This window comes from Labrus bergylta, chromosome 10 (genome assembly GCF_963930695.1).
Source record: "Labrus bergylta chromosome 10, fLabBer1.1, whole genome shotgun sequence".
Taxonomy (NCBI): domain Eukaryota; kingdom Metazoa; phylum Chordata; class Actinopteri; order Labriformes; family Labridae; genus Labrus; species Labrus bergylta.
Genome location: NC_089204.1, coordinates 29,068,301 through 29,092,074, shown reverse-complemented (window position 1 = coordinate 29,092,074; position 23,774 = coordinate 29,068,301). Strand labels below are relative to the sequence as shown.

General features: G+C 42.8%; 1 protein-coding gene across 1 annotated transcript; it reads left to right on the top strand.

The window, feature by feature from the left end:
• Positions 1-294: 294 nt before the first annotated feature.
• ly6pge (lymphocyte antigen 6 family member pge) lies at positions 295-5,746 on the top strand. Its single transcript, XM_065959577.1, has 3 exons — positions 295-553; positions 2,381-2,497; positions 4,232-5,746. The coding sequence occupies exons 1-3, from the start codon at positions 460-462 to the stop codon at positions 4,423-4,425; spliced, it is 405 nt and encodes a 134-aa protein (XP_065815649.1). The 5' UTR covers positions 295-459; the 3' UTR covers positions 4,426-5,746.
• The last annotated feature ends 18,028 nt before the right edge of the window (positions 5,747-23,774 follow it).

The window sequence follows — 23,774 nt, the reverse complement described above, 5'->3', positions numbered from 1 at the left end:
GAGAGAAAACGGGACGCATCAGTTAGCAGTAAAGTTATTGCAGGAACATTTTAGAGGAGAGCAATTCATTACATTTTTGGTGCTTGGTAAGTGAGAACTGGCTCCATACATATTCCTGTGTATATTGACTTTTACTTTAATAGATTTATAGTGACCGGTCGTGCAGCAGCAGCAGCAGGATGATGTAAGGGCTGGACCAGGTGGTTACAGGGGCGGAAGACAAGATAGGGCGGGACTCCGGATGGGCGTGGCCATAAGCAGAGGTGAAAGGTGCAGGATGAACACTTGGCCCAGCGTCTTTTGCCCATCCCAGGCTGAGGAAGCAGCACAGAGCTGAGGGGGTCCCTGTTGGAGGGGGTGTTAATCTGGTGGTCAGTGAAGGAGGGATTTTAACCCATCAGATACCTCAGATTAAACTCAGGGGGGGCTTTCAGGAACAAACAACCTGCTTTTCTGTGTATGATCAGGACGACCAGGAGGACCAACAGCACCATGAGACCCGACCTGTACTGCCCGCTGCTGCTGCTTTCTTTCATTCTGCTGGCGACCAACAGTAAGAACCGGATTTTATTTATCATAATCTTTCATTTTCCTGGATCCTCTCTCCCCCCCGCCCCACCCCCACCCTGTCAGACCTGTGCTCTACCTTTTGTTCACCACTTTTGTCATTCAGATGTGGTTGCCTTGTCCCTCCAGGTTTTCTTCCTTTGCCACTCTGAAACTTCCAAGACTTTGTTTAATTAAAAAAAAAATGCAGAACTCTATCGCATGAATCACTTTCAAATCTTGAGACGACGGCTGCCATCATTGAACTTTGAGACAAAGCGTTGCAGCTCTTTAAAAGACTATTTTGCAGCAAGCCTTTCCAGTGAAGCTGTTGTTCTAATTGCTGCTCATTTCTCCGCTAATTCATCTGCGGTTTGTCTCCCTGCAGTCTGTCTTCCTCCTCTGTAACCAGCATGCATTCCCAGCAAGCTAATCTCTTAATAGGCCTGCAGGCTAAAGACTTTACAGCATGTGATGGAGCGGCTGTGCTGTGCTGTGCGGGGATAGACTGGGGTCAACTGCAAAAAACAGCAGGGGGCATTTTGCCTCGCCATGTCAACACAAAGGGGGTGGGGGGCAAATAAACGCAAATTAATGAGATCAATTATTTAAATTTAAAAAGAAATGCTTGCTATTTTTGTGTGTTCTCGTTGTTCCTCTGTTGAAGTCGTGCTCATATGTTGAATGATGAATTAAGGAATGAATTACCGCCTCGTTAAGTTGTTTTGCTGGTTTGATTAGAGCTGCTGGAGGTTATTTTGACAGCCGAGACAAGAGATGTACGTCCACAAAGATTTCTTTTGATGCCGTCTGTGATTTCCTATAAGAGCAGCTTTTTCCGTTTGATCCTCTTAAGAAAGCGGCATTAAAGGCCATTTTTCTGAAGGGCCATTTTAGAGATGGTTTTTGAAAAGGGAAGCGTTTAAAAGTGATATTTTACAAAGGTCAGCTACTTCTGAAGTAACAGCTCCTTCCTCTGGAGGACTTCAGGGACACGTCGGAAAGTTGTATTTGCTGAAGTGAGCTCCTGACGCTTCAGCTGAAGGTCACAAAGATGTAGCCTATTTGTGAAATCAGAGGGGACTTGTCTCATTATTTGGTTGATTTTTAGGAAGATTTGTGGAAAATGAAGTGAGGAATAACTGCTCTCTTCCCTTAGTTACACATACAAGTCTTTACCTCGACTTGTAAAGTTAAAAAAAGGATAGAAATGTCCATCAAAAAGGCTCTGACAGAAATAGGTTTACGTTAAATGAATGGATGGATTTTCACAATAAATGGGACTGAGATCGCTCGAGTATGCAACGATGTATTGCATATTTTGTCTCTGCCAGGGCTGCTGCAGCTTGTTGTCATGGGAACCACGTGGACTGATGTCTCTAAATGTCTAAATTTGGGTTTTAAAAGGACAAATGTGTCAGCCGTGACATTTACAAAAAGAAATTTCTGCATAAAACTTGACGCATTTGACAGAGAGCATTTTCTTTTTTACCATCAGCAAGATTTTTTTTTTGTGGGGAAATTGCACGTTAGTGTCATAAACACTTCTCAGCGGCTGATGTATATTTCCCGCCAATTGTACTCCAGTTGCAAGATAGTCTTGCTCAATTAGACTTCTCTTTGACTCTTTATCTCAAAAGTAAGTAAACAGGTGTATCAGAAGAATTTCTAATCTAGGAATCATACTTAAAACTTCCTTCTATATTGTGTCGTATTTTGTGCTTCTCAAGACATCGCTTAACTTTGAATCTACTGACATGCGATGCAGTCGTGGTGGATTAAGTCCGAGTATCTGTCTGTGCTTCAGCAGTGTTTCTTCCCCTGTGTCTCACAGGTGAAGCTCTGAGTTGCTACACCTGCATGGGCTCCAACAACAACGACTGCAACCGGCAAGGTTCCAAATTGTGTCCCAGCTACTCCGATGCCTGCGCTGTGGTGGTCGGCCATGACAGTGAGTCCAGCAGTGACAGTGAAGCTGCCTTTGCTTTACTGGCTTTCCTTCTAGAAACGTCTGTGTGTGTGTGTGTGTGTGTGTGTGTGTGTGTGTGTGTGTGTGTGTGTGTGTGTGTGTGTGTGTGTGTGTGTGTGTGTGTGTGTGTGTGTGTGTGTGTGTGTGTGTGTGTGTGTGTGTGTGATGGAGAACGGGGGGCTGTCTGGAGACACATCTCACTCAGAGGGGGGTCTGAAGCTTTTAAGGAAATGAAGTGCTTTGCTCGTCCTTATTGACCAATCTCTAATGAAGACACCATGTGTTCATTCCTGACAAAATAAAGTCGACTAATTTTACATTTAAATTCCATGTAAAGTCTTAAAAAACATGTTCAAAGTTTCTTATACAACAGAAGACTGTGTTAATAACCACCAGGCCAAACTTCAGTAATGGAAAAAAATGCTTAGTATACCAATTGAAGTTTCAAAATCCTGAAAAATGAAGCAGCGATCTCTGCTTGTGATGCTTTGGATGTGTCAGTAAATGGGCTAAAACCACGGCCACTCGTGGGAAAGACATGCCCCTCTCACCTGTCAAAAAACAGCTATTCTAATTCTAGCATCCAGTGAAGATTCGCTTGCAAAATGAAAGCATAGCTAGCTAATAAAACTGCAGACTGAAATGTTAGAACTTGGTTAGAACAAAGGTGCCGGAGCTGCCGATATGTATGCATACTCTGCAATCCAAGCTTTTGTCACACTGATGACGCTGTGCGCAGCTTAAAATTCACCTGGTACCTTATCACACAGTGTACCTGCACGTCGTACAAACATTATGAGATCGGTGTTGCACAGTGTGGCTGCAGATACTCTATAAGATTGAAGTGTTTTCATATCTTTACAAGAAATCTTTAGCCAACATACATCGTGTGTATAGGGACCAAATTCAGATTTTGCTTTATGAGGACGCTACATTTTCACATGACGACGGTTTACATGAAATCGACCTTAATCATCTTTACTCCTGGCTATAATTGTCACAACCGAGATAGACCAGATTCTCCAACTTTTCATATGAGCTAAGAATGAAAAACTAAGACGTAACACTCGAATGGGGGCATGTCATTGTAAAATAAATCCGATCTTGCCTGTGAAAGGAAACATGGTGGATGCACCAGATTGCTCAAATTTAATTCTGTCATCAGGTGGGTTGTGTTTATGTACTATGCATTAAAGGCTTAAAAGGCACCAGCATGAAACCAAAACAACTAGCGGTGTATTGTTGTGTTAGCATGCTAATGCTAGAGATCTTTATTATGCTGGTATCTTCACACTGCATGTAAATTTACCTGAAATGAGCGTGATCTAGAAACACAGTTAAGCAGTGAGTACAGTATGTTATTCTTCTTTCCTCTAGTCCCTCAATTAAACAACTTTTATACATGAGGGGAGGAGTCAGCCGGCCGTCCCGACGATGTAAACAAAGTGAAGATAGGACTCTGAAAACTCTGAAAACATCACAGACAGTGGGACTCGGGTGTTACACCCATTGTAGACAGTCATGACTCACAGAGTTATTTTCAGAGGATATACTTGATTTCTACATTTAAGTGTGAAAAATCACATAGAAAGACTTTAAGAAGGAAATAAGGTTAAAGCTTCAGCTATGGCGGTTTAGTCAAATAACTAAGGTTTTGTTAGTGTAAAGCAGACGCTTAACCTTCCTAACTGGCTTCTCTTTCCGTCTGATTGTCAGGTGGGGTGATGAAGTCGTGCTCCTACAAGTCTTTCTGCAGTCAGGCCAACAGTCAGGGCTACAGATCCCCAGGTGTCCGAGTTCACTGCTGCTACAGCAACGACTGCAATGTGACGAGCCTCGCCTCGCGCCTGCCAGGACTCAATTATCTTCTGCTGCTTCTGCCTCTGTTGCTCTGCCGCTTCTTCAAGTAGACAAAACCGGCCTTGACGTCATCAAGAAAACACATCTCTGCCTGCTTCAGAGCCCGACTCCAGTAATGCCAAAGAATCACCGCCTCATTTAATTCTGCATGCTGTAAAACGCTTTTCATTTCACCTTATTATTGTTGCAGGAAGAGCTCAAGGTGTGAGTGTGTGGATTAAACGCACAATGTTGGATCGGATCCACTAAGCTGTTCTCAAGTAGATGCATCTTGTGACGGATTTCACTAAGCCAATAACCAAAAAGGATGATAAGGGGGAGTGCTGGATTCAAAGGCAGTCGGTTGTTATTTGCCTCCGAAAGAGGAAGACATGCTTGTTAAGTTTGTGAATTTCAGCTTCAAGGCTCAGAACAAAATCTGTAAAACTAGAGGATAATAGGAAGGAAACTCTCTGTTGGGGTTTTATAATCACTCTCAAATCGAAGTTTTACTTTTTTTCTCCGCTTTAATCCGTCCTACCTATACCATCCAATTATTTCAGTGTGGCAGCAGATGTTTCCTGAGGCTAAAAATGGCACCAAGCGCTCAATCAGCTGCTCTGTCGTTACATCATTAGCCTCCTAGCTGTCAATCACATATCTGAAGAGCTGTGTGTGTGTGTGTGTGTTTGTGTGTGAGAGATATTTCAGAACGTCTCGTGAAAACACTTCTCACACACCACAAATCCACATAAGCCCATAACATGCATGTGATCGGGTGCTGATGAGGTTAATCCGCTGCATTTGAAGTCTGAGAATTACCGAGTTGCTAAACTGCGCCCACCTCATGGGAGGGTCGCCTTGGAGAAATGGCTGCTGTATATACTGTATCTATAAAGCAAAAAGAATCATGCCCAGTTGGTGATGGATACCCCATACTATTTATTGTGTGATTTTGTTGGAACCGGTGTTAAGAAATGTTGATTTTTTTTAATCTGAAAACAAGTCGTAGCCATAGACTTTGTAAGAGGAAGTGGGAGGATGCTGCTAATATGTGATGTACTGGTTCATGGGCTTTTATTTTGAAGGGATTTTGGTCAATGGCATCTCTTTTTCTGGAACCAGCAGTGATTACATCTAGAGAACAGGGTGGATATGCAATCACCATATTAACATGTTGCTTTATTAAAGAAGATATAAAGGTCACATGTTCTGCACACTTCTCCATGTTCCTCTAACTCTAACATGTGTCTCTAGTCCGTCTACAAACCCCCCAATGATGAGAAAAGTCCATCCTCTCCATCTTCTGCCTGCTCCACTTTTCAGAAAATGTGTGCTCAAACAGGCCGTTTGGAGATTTTCCCTTCATGACATCACAAAGGGCAGTAGCCCCTCCCACAGGTGGGTGACACTCCCACAGCTAGGTGTTTGTTCTGCCCTCTGAGTCTGCCTTCTCACTGTAAACAATAGGACATGGAGCGAGAAAGCACCGAGTACACCCGAGACCTTCCAGAGAGGGGGCGTGGTCAGACACCGCTCATTTACATATTTAAAGGTACAGACACAGAAACAGCCTGTTCTGAGCAGGGCTGAAATAGAGGGGTTTATAGACATGATCAAATACAGGATCAGAGTGGATTTAGAACAAGAAACTTCACACACATGTTTTGGGGAGCTCTGAGACTTATTTAAACTGAAGAGGAGGAGGAGGATATGTGACCTTTAAAAAGTTGTAATTAGGAACATGAACTCATGAGGAAAACAGCAAAAATCATCTGAGAATACAAAACGACTTCATTCTTGTATCCAGCTCAGTGCCATTACAAAGAAAGCAAGTTTAACCCATCGCTCCTCTGCTTCACTTTGTACCCAAGAGAGGACGTCCGCTTCTTACAGTACTGTGGATTCTGTTTATTTATGTATTTCTTACTATGACTGTAAATATATTCATTGAATGTATATTATGAATAAGAATCTAGAGATTTGACAGCCGTTTATTCGCTGGATATAATATATCACTATGAAATATATTCTGCTTTTAAGATCAAATACTGGGTGTACAGACTAAATGATTAAACTTTCTTTATTGTGTGTCAATACAACCATTTAAAAGTGTCTGTGTATATTTATTTATTTCAATAAACAACATTCCAACATTTGATTACAACATCTCACTACCCCCCTCTGTTTGCATTCTTGGCAATCTGGATGAACTTAACACAAACTCAAAACAAATCATAATACCCCTACTTGTAGCTCCTATTGACACAATAGGATACACAACATACACAACATAGAACAACATTCAGCCACACATGAAAACCAACTTCAAGAATTCAGCAAAATATACTCCACTATTCTCACCAGCAGTTTGATGCCGGAGAGTTAATGCCACAGCGGGTAAACGAGGAGAGGAGAGGACAACAATTTTAATATAATTTACAAATAATATGTACTTGGTAATCATCAACCAAATTTGGCGTCAGGAATCATTTTTCAGAACTGTCCGTCAGTCTAACATCTTGAAAGGATTTTACATAAACATGATGCACAAACTCACTCTCTCACTCTCTCTCTCCCTCTCTCTCTCTCACTCACCCTCTCTCACTCACTCTCCACTCTCTCACTCTCTCACTCTCTCTCTCTCTCACTCTCTCACTCACTCTCTCTCACTCTCTCTCTCCCTCTCTCTCACTCCCTCTCTCCACTCTCTCTCACTCTCTCTCTCTCACTCTCTCTCTCCCTCTCTCTCACTCCCTCTCTCCACTCTCTCTCACTCTCTCTCTCTCTCACTCTCACTCTCTCTCTCTATCTCTCTCTCTCTCTCTCTCTCTCTCTCTCTCTCTCTCTCTCTCTCTCTCTCTCTATCTCACTCTCTCACTATCTTTCTCTCTCTCACTCTCTCTCACTCTCTTCCACTCTCTCTCTCTCCACTCTCTCTCACTCTCTCTCTATCTCTCTCTCTATCTCACTCTCTCACTATCTTTCTCTTTCTCACTCTCTTTCACTCTCTCTCACTCACTCACTCTCTCACTCTCTCTCTCTCACTCTCTCTCTCACTCTCTCACTCTCTCACTCTCTCTCTCACTCACTCTCTCTCTCACTCACCCTCTCTCTCTCTCACTCTCTCTCACTCTCTCTCTCTCACTCTCTCTCACTCTCTTTCACTCCCTCTCTCTCTCTCTCTCACTCACCCTCTCTCTCTCACTCTCTCACTCTCTCACTCTCTCGCACTCTCTCACTCTCTCTCTCACTCTCTTTCACTCTCTCTCTCTCTCTCTCACTCACCCTCTCTCTCTCACTCTCTCACTCTCTCTCACTCTCTTTCACTCTCTCTCTCTCACTCTCTCTCTCTCTCACTCTCACTCTCTCTCTCTATCTCTCTCTCTCTCTCTCTCTCTCTCTCTCTCTATCTCACTCTCTCACTATCTTTCTCTCTCTCACTCTCTCTCACTCTCTTCCACTCTCTCTCTCTCCACTCTCTCTCACTCTCTCTCTATCTCTCTCTCTATCTCACTCTCTCACTATCTTTCTCTTTCTCACTCTCTTTCACTCTCTCTCACTCACTCACTCTCTCACTCTCTCTCTCTCACTCTCTCTCTCTCACTCTCTCACTCTCTCACTCTCTCTCTCACTCACTCTCTCTCTCACTCACCCTCTCTCTCTCTCACTCTCTCTCACTCTCTCTCTCTCACTCTCTCTCACTCTCTTTCACTCCCTCTCTCTCTCTCTCTCACTCACCCTCTCTCTCTCACTCTCTCACTCTCTCACTCTCTCGCACTCTCTCACTCTCTCTCTCACTCTCTTTCACTCTCTCTCTCTCTCTCACTCACCCTCTCTCTCTCACTCTCTCACTCTCTCTCACTCTCTTTCACTCTCTCTCTCTCTTTCTCTCTCTCTCTCTCTCTCACTGAACTCAGCATGAATTTAGTGTCCTGCTCTTATTAACCTCGTTACTCAGCAGAAAGAAGACGGATTTATCACCTCCTGGATTATAATTTTATCCTCCTGAGAAAACACCACCATGACAGATTTACCATCGATGAACCCTCAACGTTCTCCGTCTGTGATTGTTTCCTGTTTGTAAACCTGCGGTGTGCACTCTTTATAGGGCAAACTATTTTCTAAATTCTTTAATCCATCCATCCATTCATCCATCCATCCATTATCTATACCAAGAGGCGGGGTTACACCCTGGACTATTAGCCAACCAATCACAGGGCTGAAATATAGAGACAGACAACCAGCCACACTCTCATTCACACCTACAGGTAATTTAAAGTCTCCAGTGAACCTAACGAGCATGTCTTTGGAGAGAACCCGTGAAACTCCACACAGAGAGGCTGCTGTCAGATGGGGATTCAAACCAGGAACCTCCTCGCTGTGAGACAACCTGACACCTCCCTGAGATTCTGCTACTTGTTTTTAATAGTCTCTTCTTGTTGGTCATGCAGCGATACAAATATTAAAAAACAGCATCAATGAAACGTAATATATCATACTTGGTATTGCTCCACCAGGAGTAGAGAAGGAAGGGGACAAATATTTGTACACAATAAAACGCATAGCTGCATTAAAGCAAATTACACGAAGCTGGCTGGATGATAAACCCCTGTCTATTAATGCATGGAAGTTAACAGTGGAAGATTAAAGAAATGGAAAGAATTACGGATAGGCTAAGAAACAAAGAAGATGAATCCATGTGTTACTGGAGTAAATGAAGGAAACAGATAAAGTGGAATTATTACAGGTATGTAAATTGAATTATATTAAATTAAGAGAGTAGCGAAGGAACAACCCCCCCCTCCCCCTGCCCCATTTACGGTTTTATTTTAATTTTATTATTATAATTATTATTATCATTTTTCTTATTATTAGTATTCTTTTTTAATTATCTTATTTATTTTCGTACCCTTTCTTTGGATTTTTATTTATTTTTATTTTATTTCATGTTGTATGTATTCTTGTATGTTTAAAAAATTATATATAAAAATATGCCAGGATGAACAAAATATGTGATGAAATATGACAACTTGTAATGTAGTAAAACAGCCTGCAATAAAGTATTTTAAAAAAAAAACTTAACTGATTGTACCTTTTGTGACTCAAAAATTATGAGGAAGTGTTTCAAGAACAGAGATTTGTTCCCACCTTCGCTATCAAGTCAAAACAGTCAGATAATTATGATGAAATGTTCCGGCTGGGTTTTGATTTCACAGCACTAACATGGAATAAAAAAATGAGTGTTTTAGATGTTAATTAGGTAAAACAACGGCAGCGTTTTGAAGCTCTGTATCTGCAAATGTGTTCACACAGCAGATCACTGTGAAACATGGCACACACATCAGAAACGAGCAGTTGTTGAAATATTGGAATCAAGCCACGGCTTGCCATATTTGCAAACAGGAAAAGAAGCCAACAGGTGCGATCGAGCAGCTGCTGTCAGGATGATCCGAGTGAACGTTTACGATGAGGCGTGCTGAAGACATCAGAGTGACATCTGTTGGACTGACGACACCCTCTGCTTACTGAACAGATTCATCAGACGCGTGTTCAGCTGCGTATGGAGACACATCAACGTCCAAAATATGAAACATTTAATACAGATAATGTGTCTAGATGACGATGTTTCCTGTCATCACCTGCACTGAGATATAAAGACTGACAGCGCAGTTAGTGTGACTGATGTTTGTTGTTGTTTGTCTCCTTCACTGAAGTAATCTCAGCTACCGTTTATGTAAGTTTAAAGGTAGGGTCAGTAATTTTCAAAAACTAGCATGATTTTGAAAGTAGCATTCCCTCAGTGCGCCGTCTGCCCCCACCCCCTCCCCTCTGTGCTCCCTCTTAAGCCACGCCCCCTCACTTACATGAACGAGCGCTGTTGGTCCAGAAGTGGACCTCAGCTCATCTCTTGCATCGTGTAGAAACTACGTCGTCTCATGTCTCATTCAGCGGTCAGTAAACTCACAGTATAAACTCTGTCATCTGTGACGCTCTTGGGAGACAGGGAGGCGTCTGATTGGTTCATCAGATTGGATTACAACTGATACAGATGATGGATTTTCTTTGTTCCTTTTTCAGAGAACATGAGTTATTAATTTCTGTCAGGACCTAAAGACAATTTACACCAAAATCTTAAAAAGTGGATCTGGAGGAAATGACCGACCCTGCCTTTAATGTTTCAAGCTCAACCTACATCCTTTGTTTGAATGTTTAAAGGTGAATTTGACTCTTGATGTCAGAGTCTTACCTGCATGAGTGAATTCGACTGGACTAAATCAATAAAATTGATGAATTTGTCGCAGATTTAAATACTACAGCGTGCTCAAATAATGCATGAAATCATGTAAAAACGTAAAACAAAAACTTTCTGTTGCTCACTTTTCTAAATGTTTTCGGTTTCTTCTTTTGTTGACTAATACTTTAGATTACTCTAATCCATTAAAGACAAAATCACAAGTGAAAGAGCAAATATTTGTCAAAATCAACCTCAATCATGACAACATAAGGTAAGAATATCTACACTCAGATTCACCTGCAGTTCACACATCCTCCACTGTGAGGCAGTCTAGACACACGTATGACTCGTGAGAGAACCTGAGGACAAATCTACAACCCTGTTGCAATTCATATTGAGCGCCGTGCCTCGAGGGGTACGGCTGAGTTTGTCTGGAGTCAATAGAGATAATAATAATTGTTCTGCTTTAATGTCGTCTGCTGGGGTTGCATTCTGTAAAAAATGCAGAAAAAGAAACTCTTTCAGTCTGGTTCATGCTCTGATTGAATCTCTCTTTTTATTGTTCCCACTCTCTGGTTCTTCTTTTTTCCTGCTGCTCTCTCCTTTGACAGGCAGGTGTGAGAGTGTGAATGTGCTGCCCCCGGAGGGGATAGACACTGACCCCAAACCGTGAGTCTCTCCGGTGCTTGCTCAGGGCCGGAGCCTTGTTGTGGGTGCTCACGTCTGCAGACAGCCGAGAGAGCGGCCCCCACGTCAGCCCTCATCAGCTTTATTTGAGAGGAGTCTTTCACCTTAATTAGAGCGGGGGGGGGGGGGGGGGGGCTTGCTTAAAGTTGGAGGGGTCGACGGGTTATGGCGCTGCTGAGGTGTGGGGTTGGGGGGTGTCTGAAGTTTGTCTTTTGGGCCACGCAGTTCAATCAGACTGTTCAACAGTGTTACGCTCATGACTCCATTTGTTGCACCGTGTAATATCCCCTTCCTCGAGGCGTCGTTGGAAATGTCACCTGGAAATTCCTTCAATACCCCCTATAGCTGACAGAGTTTTATAATTTAATGAAAGATTTTAAACTGCAATCACAACCAAAAGCCCCCCGCGCCGACTTGGGGAGCATCTCTCTGGACAATAACAGCAAGTCACTGCATTCCCATATGTGCACGACTGAAGGTCATCCCCATGGCAACTTGCTCTTTTAAATTGGAGGTATGTTTAATCCCAATCCTCCGGCACCTGAAGACATTATCACTGCAAATCCCAACCGCCAGTCATCAAAGCGGTGAGCCGTCTGCCCTTTAAGGGGAAAGCTGCGCGGCGGCAACAAGGCTGCAGAAAACTTGTGCTCGCAAAGTAAACCAGACAGGTCTCTCAGTCCTCGTGATTGCCACTGAATGTCCCACCAAACTGACATGCAGGTGTTGGAGTTTGTGTTCAGCCCGTTATCAGAGAAGAATTAATCCGTTGTTACGTGTATTTTTTTTATTTGTCGCTGCCTCTACAGATTGGAACGTCTGCCTGAGCGTCTCACCTGCTGCTGCACAGACAATCATGCTTCCCCTATGTTTGCTGTGCGATTGTCTGCAAAGCTTTCAATGCTTTCATCTGATATTTATTTACCTGCTGTATTGATTTTGTAATGACAGCAGTCTGCAGAAAAAAAAAACTGATTAGACGTTGTGTGTGTTTAAAGTAATAGACCAATTTGGAGAAGACGAGATCCTGCATGTAAGGGAAAACATTGTCTTGTTGTGTTGTTGGATGTAAGAATGGAGAAAAGCATGACCTCCATTTCTGTAGAATTCTGCCATCGAAAAAGACACTCTTTTTCTTATTTTCATAATCAGCAGGTTTGTCCTTAATACACAAAACCATCTACAAATCTCTGTATTCAATGTTCTGGACGTGAATGTTACTCATCATGATCTGTTTGCCTCTCGGTTTGCTTTAGTATAGATATTGTGTTTCTCCAGAATACAAAGATGGCCGACCACTTTAACTTTGGCCATTACTTTGGATTGTTGACCCACTCAGCCGACAGTGAGGACGGGTCAGGAGACCTCACCTCATTGCTAAGGGTTAGCTCGTAGCATTTAGACAATTTGTCTTCTGCTGCTGAACAATTCTTGTAAATGGAGAAGACGTCCAGATGGTCCACAATTCTCTGATGTGAAGTAATCGAAAGCTTCCACAGGCTAATTCTCTGCCTCTGTCCACAAAACACAGGGCAAAAGTCAGCTGGAAATTTGTAAGATGACATTAAATGGATGAGTCTGGAGGCTCCTCTCAAAAAGGAGCATGAACTCATAAACCCTCACTTGAATCTAGATCCGGCCCACATTCAACTTGAAGTCTCAGTGATGGCATCCATTAGTGTCTTTGACTTTAGTGAATTGACCTTTTGAAGCCCAACGTTGGCTGTCACAGTCTCAGTTGTCCTCACAAACAGCCCACCTGTCAGTCACATCAGCCACACCCCTTTGCTATATCTTGTATATATCCTATTATTGTAGCCCTACTTGCTACGTATTGCTTATTTTATTATCTCTATTTTATTTTATTTCCTACTGCTGTATTGTGTGAAGAGCAATGGTAACACCGAATTTCCCCCTGGGATTAATAAAGTATTTCTGATTCTGATTCTGATTCTCAGCCTTCATATAATCAAAACGGGTGAGTTGTGGAAAAATTCACCCTCTACAGTTTGTGCCTGTAAGGATATGAGTTATTCATGTCAAAATGGTCTATGTGAACGAGGCTGTAAATGTGTTTATTTATGTTGTCAAAGAAGGCTTTTTAACATGGGAGTTAATGGCTTTCCATGCTTTTAAAGCCGGCCTCAAGTGGTCACTCAAGGAACTGCAGTTTAAAAAAAAATAATTAAATTGACTCACCAAATGTATGGCATTAAATGATGTAAAGCAAAATCACTGATATCATTAATTTACATGTGAATCATGGTAGTGAACAATGAGTGGTTCATAGCATTGGCCCCCTGCTGGCATGCCATCGGCCACGGCAGATACCGCTGAATCAATGGAGCCATGTCGCAAACCTAAGCACACACGTCGCTGTAAAACTGGCATGCCATGAACAACACAGGCATGCCGATGCTCCTGAAGTGCCTCGTATAAAGTTGCAGAATAAACTTCAACACAGCCAAGTGTGGTTTTTAGGTTCTTTACTTAGATTTCCGGTAGCATAACATTCTGTGTTGTGTCGGCTCTCATAGCCTCAGGTTTCTTCTTCATTTTTCCAACACATCTTTCAAACATGAACCAAAAGGGCCCCCTTGTGGGTGAAAAAGAACACTACCAAATTACAACATCACATGCTTGATGGCAGTTTTTGATCTTGGACAGTGTTTGCTGTTGTTTTACAAAAAGTTTTCTTTGTTGTCTTTCATTACCACAACTTAACTTAGCTCGTTTGTCTGTTTTAGCTTCTTTTAGTGAAGCAACCTGTTGAATGCTACTTCGGAACGCACAAAGAGCCTGAAGAAGAAAGCATTGGGTTTGCAGAGAAAGTTGATGACACCGCCTTGATACCAATTCTCTCTGGCTTGAAATTTAAATTTTGTAATTCCGTCAAGCTTGAAAAAAAGCTTGAGTATGAGGAAGTAGATTTATTGTTCAACCCTCTTTATCCAGGAGAAGAAGAAGTTGTTACTTGTCCCAGGACTGGTCCCTGGTCTTTGACAGTTGAGCTTTGGATTCAGTCCTTCAGAGTAACAAACTGTTAAAAACGTGTTGGAATGCGTCCTGGACTGAAAACTTCCTCTAAATCATCGATCGCCCGCTCTGAGCTGAGTGACAGCCGGTGTCCCTGATTGGAACGGACACGGTGACCAGTGGTTGACAAAACAAACAAACCAGCTATAAAAGAACGCACACCGCCCAACATCAAATGCTTGTGCCATTGTGGGGAGGGAACAAAAGCGCTCGGGGGGAATGAGAGCGTGTGAGACGTTGGCAGTGTTTACAAGCGCCCGGGTCCTGGCTGGTCGGCCCCGGGTTCACCCAACGGTCACCGGTTCTGAGGTCTCCGGGTCTCAGGTCTTTTTTTTGAAAAAGATCTGTGAAGCAGAATTAAAGTGATCTACCTCCGGACCCCGGACGGAGGACCATAAGGGCTTTTGGGTCCTTTGAAATGGGGAAGAGGAGAGATGCAGAGAGAGAGAGGGCGCGAGAGGGAGAGAGAGAGGGGGGAGAGCAGGAGAGAGGGAGCCAGGGGGGGAAAGAGGAGAAGAAGAATTATGTTTAATGAGTGTGTTCCTCTGCCTGAGCTACTTTGAAATGTGACTAAATGGCCCACCTTCTGTGAGGCCGGTCTCTGGCTCGAGGGCAGAGAGGAGCCCACCGAGAGAGACCGAGGCCGAGGGAACACTTTATCCACTCGGAGAAGAATTCAGCAGGTTAAGACATTTACATCATTTTTTTTCCTTTTCACAAAATGTCAAAAGAAGAGTCTCGGAATCACAACAAAAACTTTTATTTTTGCACTTACTTCTCAGTTATAATTAGAGGATGGGGATCGTTTATTTTTTATAGATATTAGCCCCTTTCAGACTGCTATCAGGCTATCATTACACCTTAAAGGCTTTATATGTGATTTTTTGATCCAGCAGATGTCGCCCTTGAGCACCAGCATGAAACCAAAACAACTTGCGGTGCATTGTTGTGTTAGCATGCTAATGCTAGCGATCTTTATTATGCTGGTATCTTCACACTGCATGTAAATTTACCTGAAATGAGCGTGATCTAGAAACACAGTTAAGCAGTGAGTACAGTATGTTATTCTTCTTTTCTCTAGTCCCTCAATTAAACAACTTTTATACACGAGGGGAGGAGTCAGCCGGCCGTCCTGGCGATGTAAGCAAAGTGAAGATAGGACTTTGAAAACTGTGAAAACATCACAGACAGTGGGACTCGGGTGTTACACCCATTGTAGACAGTCATGACTCACAGAGTTATTTTCAGAGGATAGACTTCATTTCTACATTTAAGTGTGAAAAATCACATAGAAAGACTTTAAGACATTCATATTTATTCTGCAACGGTGCAATAGGTGTCCCAGTCTGTGAATGCACATGGAGCAGCTGTGGCTCAGTGGCAAGAGTCGGTCGTCTCTCAAGTTTGGGAAGTTAAGAGGTTCAATCCCCAGCTCCTGCAGCAACATGTCCGATGTTTCCTTGGAAAATAACACAGGCAATGGAAACGGGTTTAGAAGTGTCAAAAACACATGTAATAAATATGCAATGAAACGTTGATTTTTAGTTTTGAAATTTCTCCAAGAGAAGTGGGAACATCCCCAGTTATAATATCTAACATGTTAGCTTAACCTATGGGTTAGCTGTTTGCACTTTTGCATCTTTTAAGTTCTTTTCAAATGAAAGATAGAAAGTCAGTTCACAAAGAACCGAGTGCTCCAAACAGTGTGGAAAAACAATATGAGCAATGTTCCCATTAAACAACACATTTCAGATGTCAACACTAATTATTGGTGGATCAAGTCCAAGTAAACACACTTTGAGCCAACATACAGCATCGAGCGTCTCCACCATATGTTCTCTGCGGTTCTCACCTTCTTACATCTCTCTTCAGAAAAAAGGTGTTAGCAGCATTTCTCTCTTGGATTTAGTTTTACCGGATGACTATTTTTGTAATCCCCGACAGGATGAAGAAGAGAGCAGCATGGTATAGAGAAAGAGCTCCTATGGTGAGCTGTTTGCAGAGTTAGGAGAGTTCTACTTTTACATATAAACAAAGTATGCATTAATATAAACAGGCTTTGGTTTTAAGTGAGAACGGTTTAGAGACCCAAATCCTGTATTTAGTGTTGAAGTAAAGACCCCACTAACAGAGACCAGGGTGCTCCAAGACCAAGACAAGACCAAGACTGATTTAGAGTACGACAACACTAAAGCCTTCAGAAAAAAATGATCACACTTAAAGTTAGGGCTGACAGAAGATCGTGATTAATCCCTAAATTTCAAAAGTTAATCTGCATTTTAATCGCTTTCTTCAAAATTCCTTCACTTTCATACGTGCTTTTATTTTGAAATAAACTAAGGAGCTTCCTGTAGATGGAAGGTTAGGACATGAAGTTAAGCCCAGAAACAGGAAGTGGTTAGGGATCCCAAAGTGATGTCAAACAGCTCAAAGGAACAGCAACAAAGGTCAATGTGTGATGTCATAAGGTCAATGTGTGATGTCATAAGGGGGATATTACTTTGGACTTGTCAGCTGAGCTGTCTGAGAGTTTGTTAAAGTGAAATGAGACATTCAAAGATGCAGCAGTGTCCTTCTTTGACATCACTGAGACTACAGGGAGACACTGAGGACCACTATCTACGGAGAGCCTGAAGGGACAAAATACCGTGAGATTAATCGCCCTAATAACAACAAATTGAATCCTCCTTGAATCTTAAAATAGATCACTTATGAAAGCAACATGTCGGAAAGTTCAAAGTGAAACCTTTTTTTGCAAATGTACAAAAACAAATACCCCAAAGGTCAGAACAGGAAAGGAAACCTGCAGAAAGAGAAAAATAATGCTTTGCTTAGAAATCACAAGTTTTTAAATTGCAAAGAAAGAATCAAACTAAAACTTAAAATCACAATGAGGACGTTTTCCTCGAAGTGAGCTCTTGAACGAGGCTCAGGGTTCATTATGGTCGTAGTCCTTCTTGCTCATTGTTTTTTGTTTGATTTATGATTAACATTTTATTGAATTTTCCAATTATCAAGTACAAACAGACATATTGGTGACAAATAATCATTTAAGTACTCGTATATAAAGGTAAAGAACAAACAAAAACATTAATTGGGACAATCTAACAAAATAAGACTCAAAATGCTCGGTCATTTTTAAACATGTAGTTGTTTGCTTAGTTTTTCTTGCAGGCATCATTTACAGGCTTTCTGAAAAGTGAGATGAAAGGGCTAAAAAAATGATATTAAATATATCTTCCATTATGCATCCATTCAGTATGACTGCTATAGTCAATCAAAGTTGAAATAGGTAGGACTCTAGCTCTTTAGCGATTGTTTCTAAAAGTCAGGACCCCTTAAGACTTGAATTTTCTTTTGAGAAAGTTTTAAACTTGCACCCTTAAGTCGCTTGTTTCACTGCATTCAGGAGGATAGCCTTGGTAGCTCCGGTGTTATATAGAGTCCACAAACAGAGCAGGAGGAGAGTTACAGAAGAATGGTTCTTTTCAGAGAGGGCCGCGCTCACTGTGTTGAATGAGTGTGCGGGGAAAAGAGGTTTAACAAAAGAGAGGAGAGGAAAGCAGGCCTCGGAGCCAAAACCAAATCACATCAGTAACCGCTGCGCCCCGGGGTGAGGGCAGGCTCAGTCAGCCGTGCCATTCAACTGGGATAATTAGTTTTGGAAAGGAATATCAACTGATATAATTGAGCATTCTCCGCTAATGAAGATCCTCTGTGTTGTCAGTGCTGAGGCGCTAATTGACGGGAAAGGGGATGGATTGGGTGAGTGCAGGGAGGGGGGAGGGGGGGTGAAGGGCTGTGCAGGATATGATGGTGGACGTGCTGCCAGAGCTGGCAACCGAATGTCTTTCAGGTTCGTCGATCTCCGTTACTCAGGTTTTTATTTAGTCGTCAGTGACTCACCGTCTGCTTTGAAAAGGCTTGTTAGCGTGTTTATGACGAGCTAGCTCACCGCCGTTTGTTCATGTTTCATCTAAAGTTCTTCCCGGAGATGAAAGAGAAGCAGCGCGCAGTTCAGACAGATAAGAGTGGTACAGAAGGGGGCGGGGCTTCTAAAGAAATCACAGGAGTCCACTGGGTGAGGGTGGAAGGGGGGGGGGGGGGGGGTTTAGGGGTTGCACAGGTCGCGTTGGGAGTTTCGATCGAGGGAAGCAGAGGGTCGAGGATTTGTGTGGAGGGAGGGGTCGTGGTGGAATCAGTTGAGGGAATAATAGGAAAGCAAATTGGTTTTGACAAGTTTGCGGAGGTGGAAGTAATGAAGTCCTTTTAAAGGAGGAGATGAGGGAATATCCAGCAAAACTATGAGATAATCAGGGGGAGCCATTCAGGAGGAGCGGGGCGAGGGGGAGGGGGAGGGAGCTGAGCCAAAACACGGGGGCCTGCTGGTGACCTCGAGGAGCCCTAGTGGAACAGGGCCAGCGCTCCTGTGAGGCCTACAGGGGGAGACTCGGTGACAGGAGACGAGAAGAAGTGAAAGTTGTGTCTTTAATGACCTTCAGCCATTTACAAAACAGCTTTCAGACAAAGAACAGCTCTGCAAAATAATAAACTTTTCAGAAACCAGACAGACTCAGAGACAGAAAAGGAAAAATGCACATTGACACAGTCAGATTTTTTTTTAAAGGCAAACAGAGAGCTAGACAGACAATTCAAAATCCATCCTCCTCCATCAAACAGCCCTGGAAATCAGACTTCTATCCCAACAGCAGGCCATCTGCCAGATCGGCTCCACCGGCAGCCAGCTAGACAGAAAGCGTTCACAGCAGCCAGCGAGCGCGGAGACAGACTGACGCAGAGCAAGCAGCCGAGGTGTTTGAACACAAACAGAGGATTAACTGAGTTCTGGGCACAGAGGTGACGGTAAATAAAAAAACACCAAACAGGCCCGCGCCGCAGGACAGCAGGTCCAAACACTAAAAAAAAATGATTTCACACTCATTTCAAATTAATGTAGGTGGGTAATGGAGTCATGGTTCAGCCTCTCCTGGTGCTGGTTTATTATGGAGAGCAGAAATGAGGGCTTCCAGTTAGGATTGTGAATTTAATCAGGAATATCCCCCACAATGCCACAGGGTGATCGTTTGTGAGGCTGAAATTTAAAATTCCTGGTGGTGTCAACATGAGGAATAAACGGTTAAGATAAAGTCAAATATCCTCTGTGCTCCTGCTGACTTATCTCACTCTCTGGATAACATCTCATATACAGCGAGAGAAAACAGACACATGTAAGAACGAGGCGCCTCAACCCCTTCAGCAGCACGAGTGTCGGATTCAGAATGCAATTTGCTGTTGTTGTCAAGCCTGACAAATTCTGAATGAAAAGAAGATGCATACACACACATACACACACACACACACACACACACACACACACACATACATCCTGCATCATCTTCACACATCATCACACAACACCGATGTCCTGTACAAGAAGGGCCAATGTCGACTTCACCTGCTGAGGCGACTGAGGTCCTTTGGAGTGTGCAGGACTCTGCTACAGACTTTTTATGACACTGTGGTTGTGTCTGCACTTTTCTATGCAGTGGTCTGCTGGGGAGGAGGGAGCACAGAGAGAGACAGGAAGAGACTGAACAGACTGGGCAGGAGGGCCAGTTCTGTCTTGGACTGTCCTCTGGACTCTGTAGAGGAGGTGGGTGAGAGGAGGATGTTAGTGAAGCTGACATCCATCATGGACAACCCCTCTCACCCCCTGCATGACACTGAGGGGGCCCTGAGCAGCTCCTTCAGCAGCAGACTCAGACACCCACCCTGCAAGACAGAGCGCTACCGCAGGTCGTTCATCCCATCTGCAGTCAGACTGTTTAATCAGACTGTTTAATCAGACTGTTTAATCAGACTGTTTAACAACATCACCACCTCATGCTACACACTGTGTGTGTTTTTTTAAGAACAATCCCTTAGTTACTGTGTAATTTTACATTATTGTATTTTTATTTATTTAAATGATGTAAATATGTCTGATTTGATTTTAACTTCTATTTTTATTTTTAATAAGTATATTCCCGTCCCCTGTTTTCTGGAGCTGCTGTAATGCACAAATTTCCCCCACGATGGATCAATAAAGTTTATCTTTATCTTTATCTTTATCTTTATCTTCTGCCGATCTCAGTCGAATGTCTGCCAGAGGTGTGTATGTGTTTTCAACCTGCATCAGCTCTGTGAGATCTGCAGCACCTGGTCACATGAAGGGAGATCAAGATACTCGGGGTATCTTTTTGATTACCTGGCTTCACTCACCCTGAAAAATGAGATGTGACAAAGTGGCACAGATGGGCAAGAGGTGATTTATTATAAACTAAAGTTCAAACAATCATAATTATGTAAGTCCGATAAATCATTCCAAACAAAACCAAACCAGCTGGTGGAATAAAATGCGGCCTCTCTCCTGATGTCCTTCCTGTCTCTGCCTATTGGCTGCCAAGCCAGGAAGTCACACAAAGCTTTTTTATCAACTTAACAAATCAACCAGGGTTTCTACGAGCATGTTCACATAAAATAGATTCAAGATGTTCTTTGTCACTCCAGTTATACAATCCTGTGAAATCCTTGTGGCCCCTTCGACAAAAATATCATTAAAGGTCCACTCAGTGAGATGTGTAGTGAGTGAAATGATAAAGGTACCTTACTATCTGATCAGACATTAAGGAAACATGCTATGTTGAAGTGCTGGCTTCTCTGAAAACAATGCAGCAGCCAGTATGTCCTCCTTCTAACTTTAGATTCTGCTCCTGAATGCTCTGGATTTGTTTGGACCAGAGAAGGTAGGCGCTTTTAAGGCCCCCCCCCCCCCCCCCACATGGCCGTTTTGGACACCCCTCGGTTTGCCAGATATGAGAGCAGTTATCAGGTCAACAGGTGTTGCAGCGATGGAAGCGGTCAAGAGAAGTGGTTCAGATAGAAGTGATTGTACCCGACCTAAAAAGCCTCTGCATGTTTCTAATAAGCTCCACGAGCAGAAACGTGTTCAAACTAGGATCAATATTGGAGATGCTTTTGAAAAATGGAGAGAGGTTAGAACACAGAAAGGTTTACAGACCCATGCAGAGCTGGATAAACACTGAAGCTTCAGAGTCCACCACATGGTGACCTGAGTGAGCATCCACTCTAGAGAGGAGCATAAAATAGAATATTTAAAACAAAATCACATCAGAGTTGGAGCATAAATATAGATTCCTGAATGTTCAGCGTTGCATGAGACATAACTCCTTAAAGCTTTACAGTAAGAAGAAGGAAGAAGAAGAAAGCCGGGTTGGGTTGAACTTTGCAGTCAGGCGATGTTTTGTTCCTAACGTTCAGTTCACCCACCTCCTTCTCCGTGTTTTCCATGTGACTCCATATTCTTTCACATCAGTGCCGTCCGCCGCAAAGTAGCTGCAAGAATCAGCACGCGGTCAACTGTGGCGGGGGGGGAAAAAAAGGGGGAAGAAAGAGAAAATATTTAAGGCCTTGCTCCCTCTGTCAGCTTTCACCTCCTTTCCCTTCGTGTTCTTGTTTTCACAGCCCTTAATCCTGGCGGCTCCAACGCGGAGCGGTCACAGGTTTTGACAGCGGACTGTAATGACCTAAGCTGTTCTCTGCGGGGGGACGAGGAGGGGGAAGCTGGGCTAGGTGGTTTGGGATGGAGGAGTGAGGAGTGAGGAGGGACAGGAATGTTTAATGAGGGGTTGGTTACTTGGCATTTATTATTAGGTGCAGTGTAGTGTCACATCTTGGCCACTAGGGGCAGAACAGATACGTCTACACACCCTGTTTGGAAAAATGTCAAGAAGAAGACACCCCAAAGGTTTCAAAAAGCAAAAATCATTTTAAATAAATTGTCTGCATTATGGTAAGGTAAGAGGAGGTCCCTACAATCTGCAACTACAGACCATTATACGACCTTTTTTCATTCTTTAAGACTAAACTGTCGGGCCTCTCGAATGCAGAGCAACAGCTGCTGATTATCAACTGTATAATACAGACGTACAAATCAAATAAAGAACACCTCTGGAAAAGGATGAACAGATTTTTCCTTAAAAAGATGTTACAGCCTTGGTAACTCAGAAACCAGACAGACTCAGAGACAGAAAAGAAAAATGCACAGTGACATAAAGGCACTGTAATCACTGGGCACAAAAGTCCAGAAACTTTGTCTGCCATTCAGTTTGGATATGAGATGGTTGCCATGCTAACCCTCATGCAGGTCAGAAATAAAACTTAGCCCTGACATGTGACGAACATAAAAGTTTATGAGCTGCATGTTGTGCAGAAAATGGAGTTCCTTACTTTACTTCATGGTTCACTTTTGACCTTCAGGATACAGGGGAAGACTTTTATGACAAGTCAGAGATTTGACGTCTACATTTTTAGTTTTTACTTACAACCCCATGTGATGATGGGCAAACACTGGACCCCATTTTTAATTTAAAAAAACAAGACAACAACAACCACAGGCCTGTTTTGAATATGATGCTAGCAGGGCGCCTTTAGCCTAGCTGTTAGTGTGCGCGCCCCGTGTACAGAGGCTGAAGTCCTCTAGAGCGGGCGGCCCGGGTTCAAGCACGCCTTTCCCCACTCTCCTTCTCTCTCTCTTCACCGTTTCTCTCCTTAGTCTGGGACATGCAGAAGTACTTGGTCTGAAAAAAAGTGCAATCGTGCATCACAAGATCTTCTGTTTTGTAGGCGCTGAAATCCTCACATTCTTCTATTTAATTTTCTGAAATTAAATCCATTTTAACATTTGACATGTTGTCTTTGTGCTATTTTCTTTTTCAAGGTTTTGCTAAATATTTTAATCATGTTTTGATTTACATTATACACAGCGACCTAACTTTTTATGAACTAAGGCTCGTATAGAAATAATTCAATGATCTATTTTGTGTGTTTTTGCTTTTCTGCATTTTTCACTTAACGTGCACGTCGGACCGACTGTCTGAGATTAATTCATCTGTTCCTGGTATTTCCAAACAGCCAAATGAAAAGAAGCGTGTGAAACAGATTGGATTCTGTCTCTCTGCCCGCAGAGTATAGCTGCAGCATAAAGGACGTCGGCACTACAAACATCCTGTGACTCATCCTGATAAAGCAAAAAGTGTAATTCTGCTTATGATGAGAATTATTCTGCAAATTAATTTCCACAGCAATTAATCTTGATGCCTCACCTATATAAGATGCATTCTGCTCTTTGGGAGAGGTGATAAAATGCAAAAAATAATTGAATCTGTTATTTAATATATTTTTTGTAATAACCAAGCGGTAATTGAGTTTTTTTTTTCCATTATGAGTAGCCTATGTTGTCTGTGGTGTTCAATAGCCTCTGGGCTTTGCAGAAACTTGATAAATATCCCTTTATTGTGCTTTATTCTACCGGTGACGCTCAAGTATCTCCTCTTGTGTCTTTCATATCCCCCTCCCCCCCGTTCAGTCACCATCTCCCAATCCCCCATAACCCCACTG

Bases quoted from the DNA above. Each gene is read 5' to 3' on its own strand.
- ly6pge (XM_065959577.1), top strand. From the start codon at position 460: ATGATCAGGACGACCAGGAGGACCAACAGCACCATGAGACCCGACCTG. The intron at 554-2,380 runs GTAAGAACCGGA...TGTGTCTCACAG, and splicing joins CATTCTGCTGGCGACCAACA to GTGAAGCTCTGAGTTGCTAC. The intron at 2,498-4,231 runs GTGAGTCCAGCA...TCTGATTGTCAG, and splicing joins TGTGGTGGTCGGCCATGACA to GTGGGGTGATGAAGTCGTGC.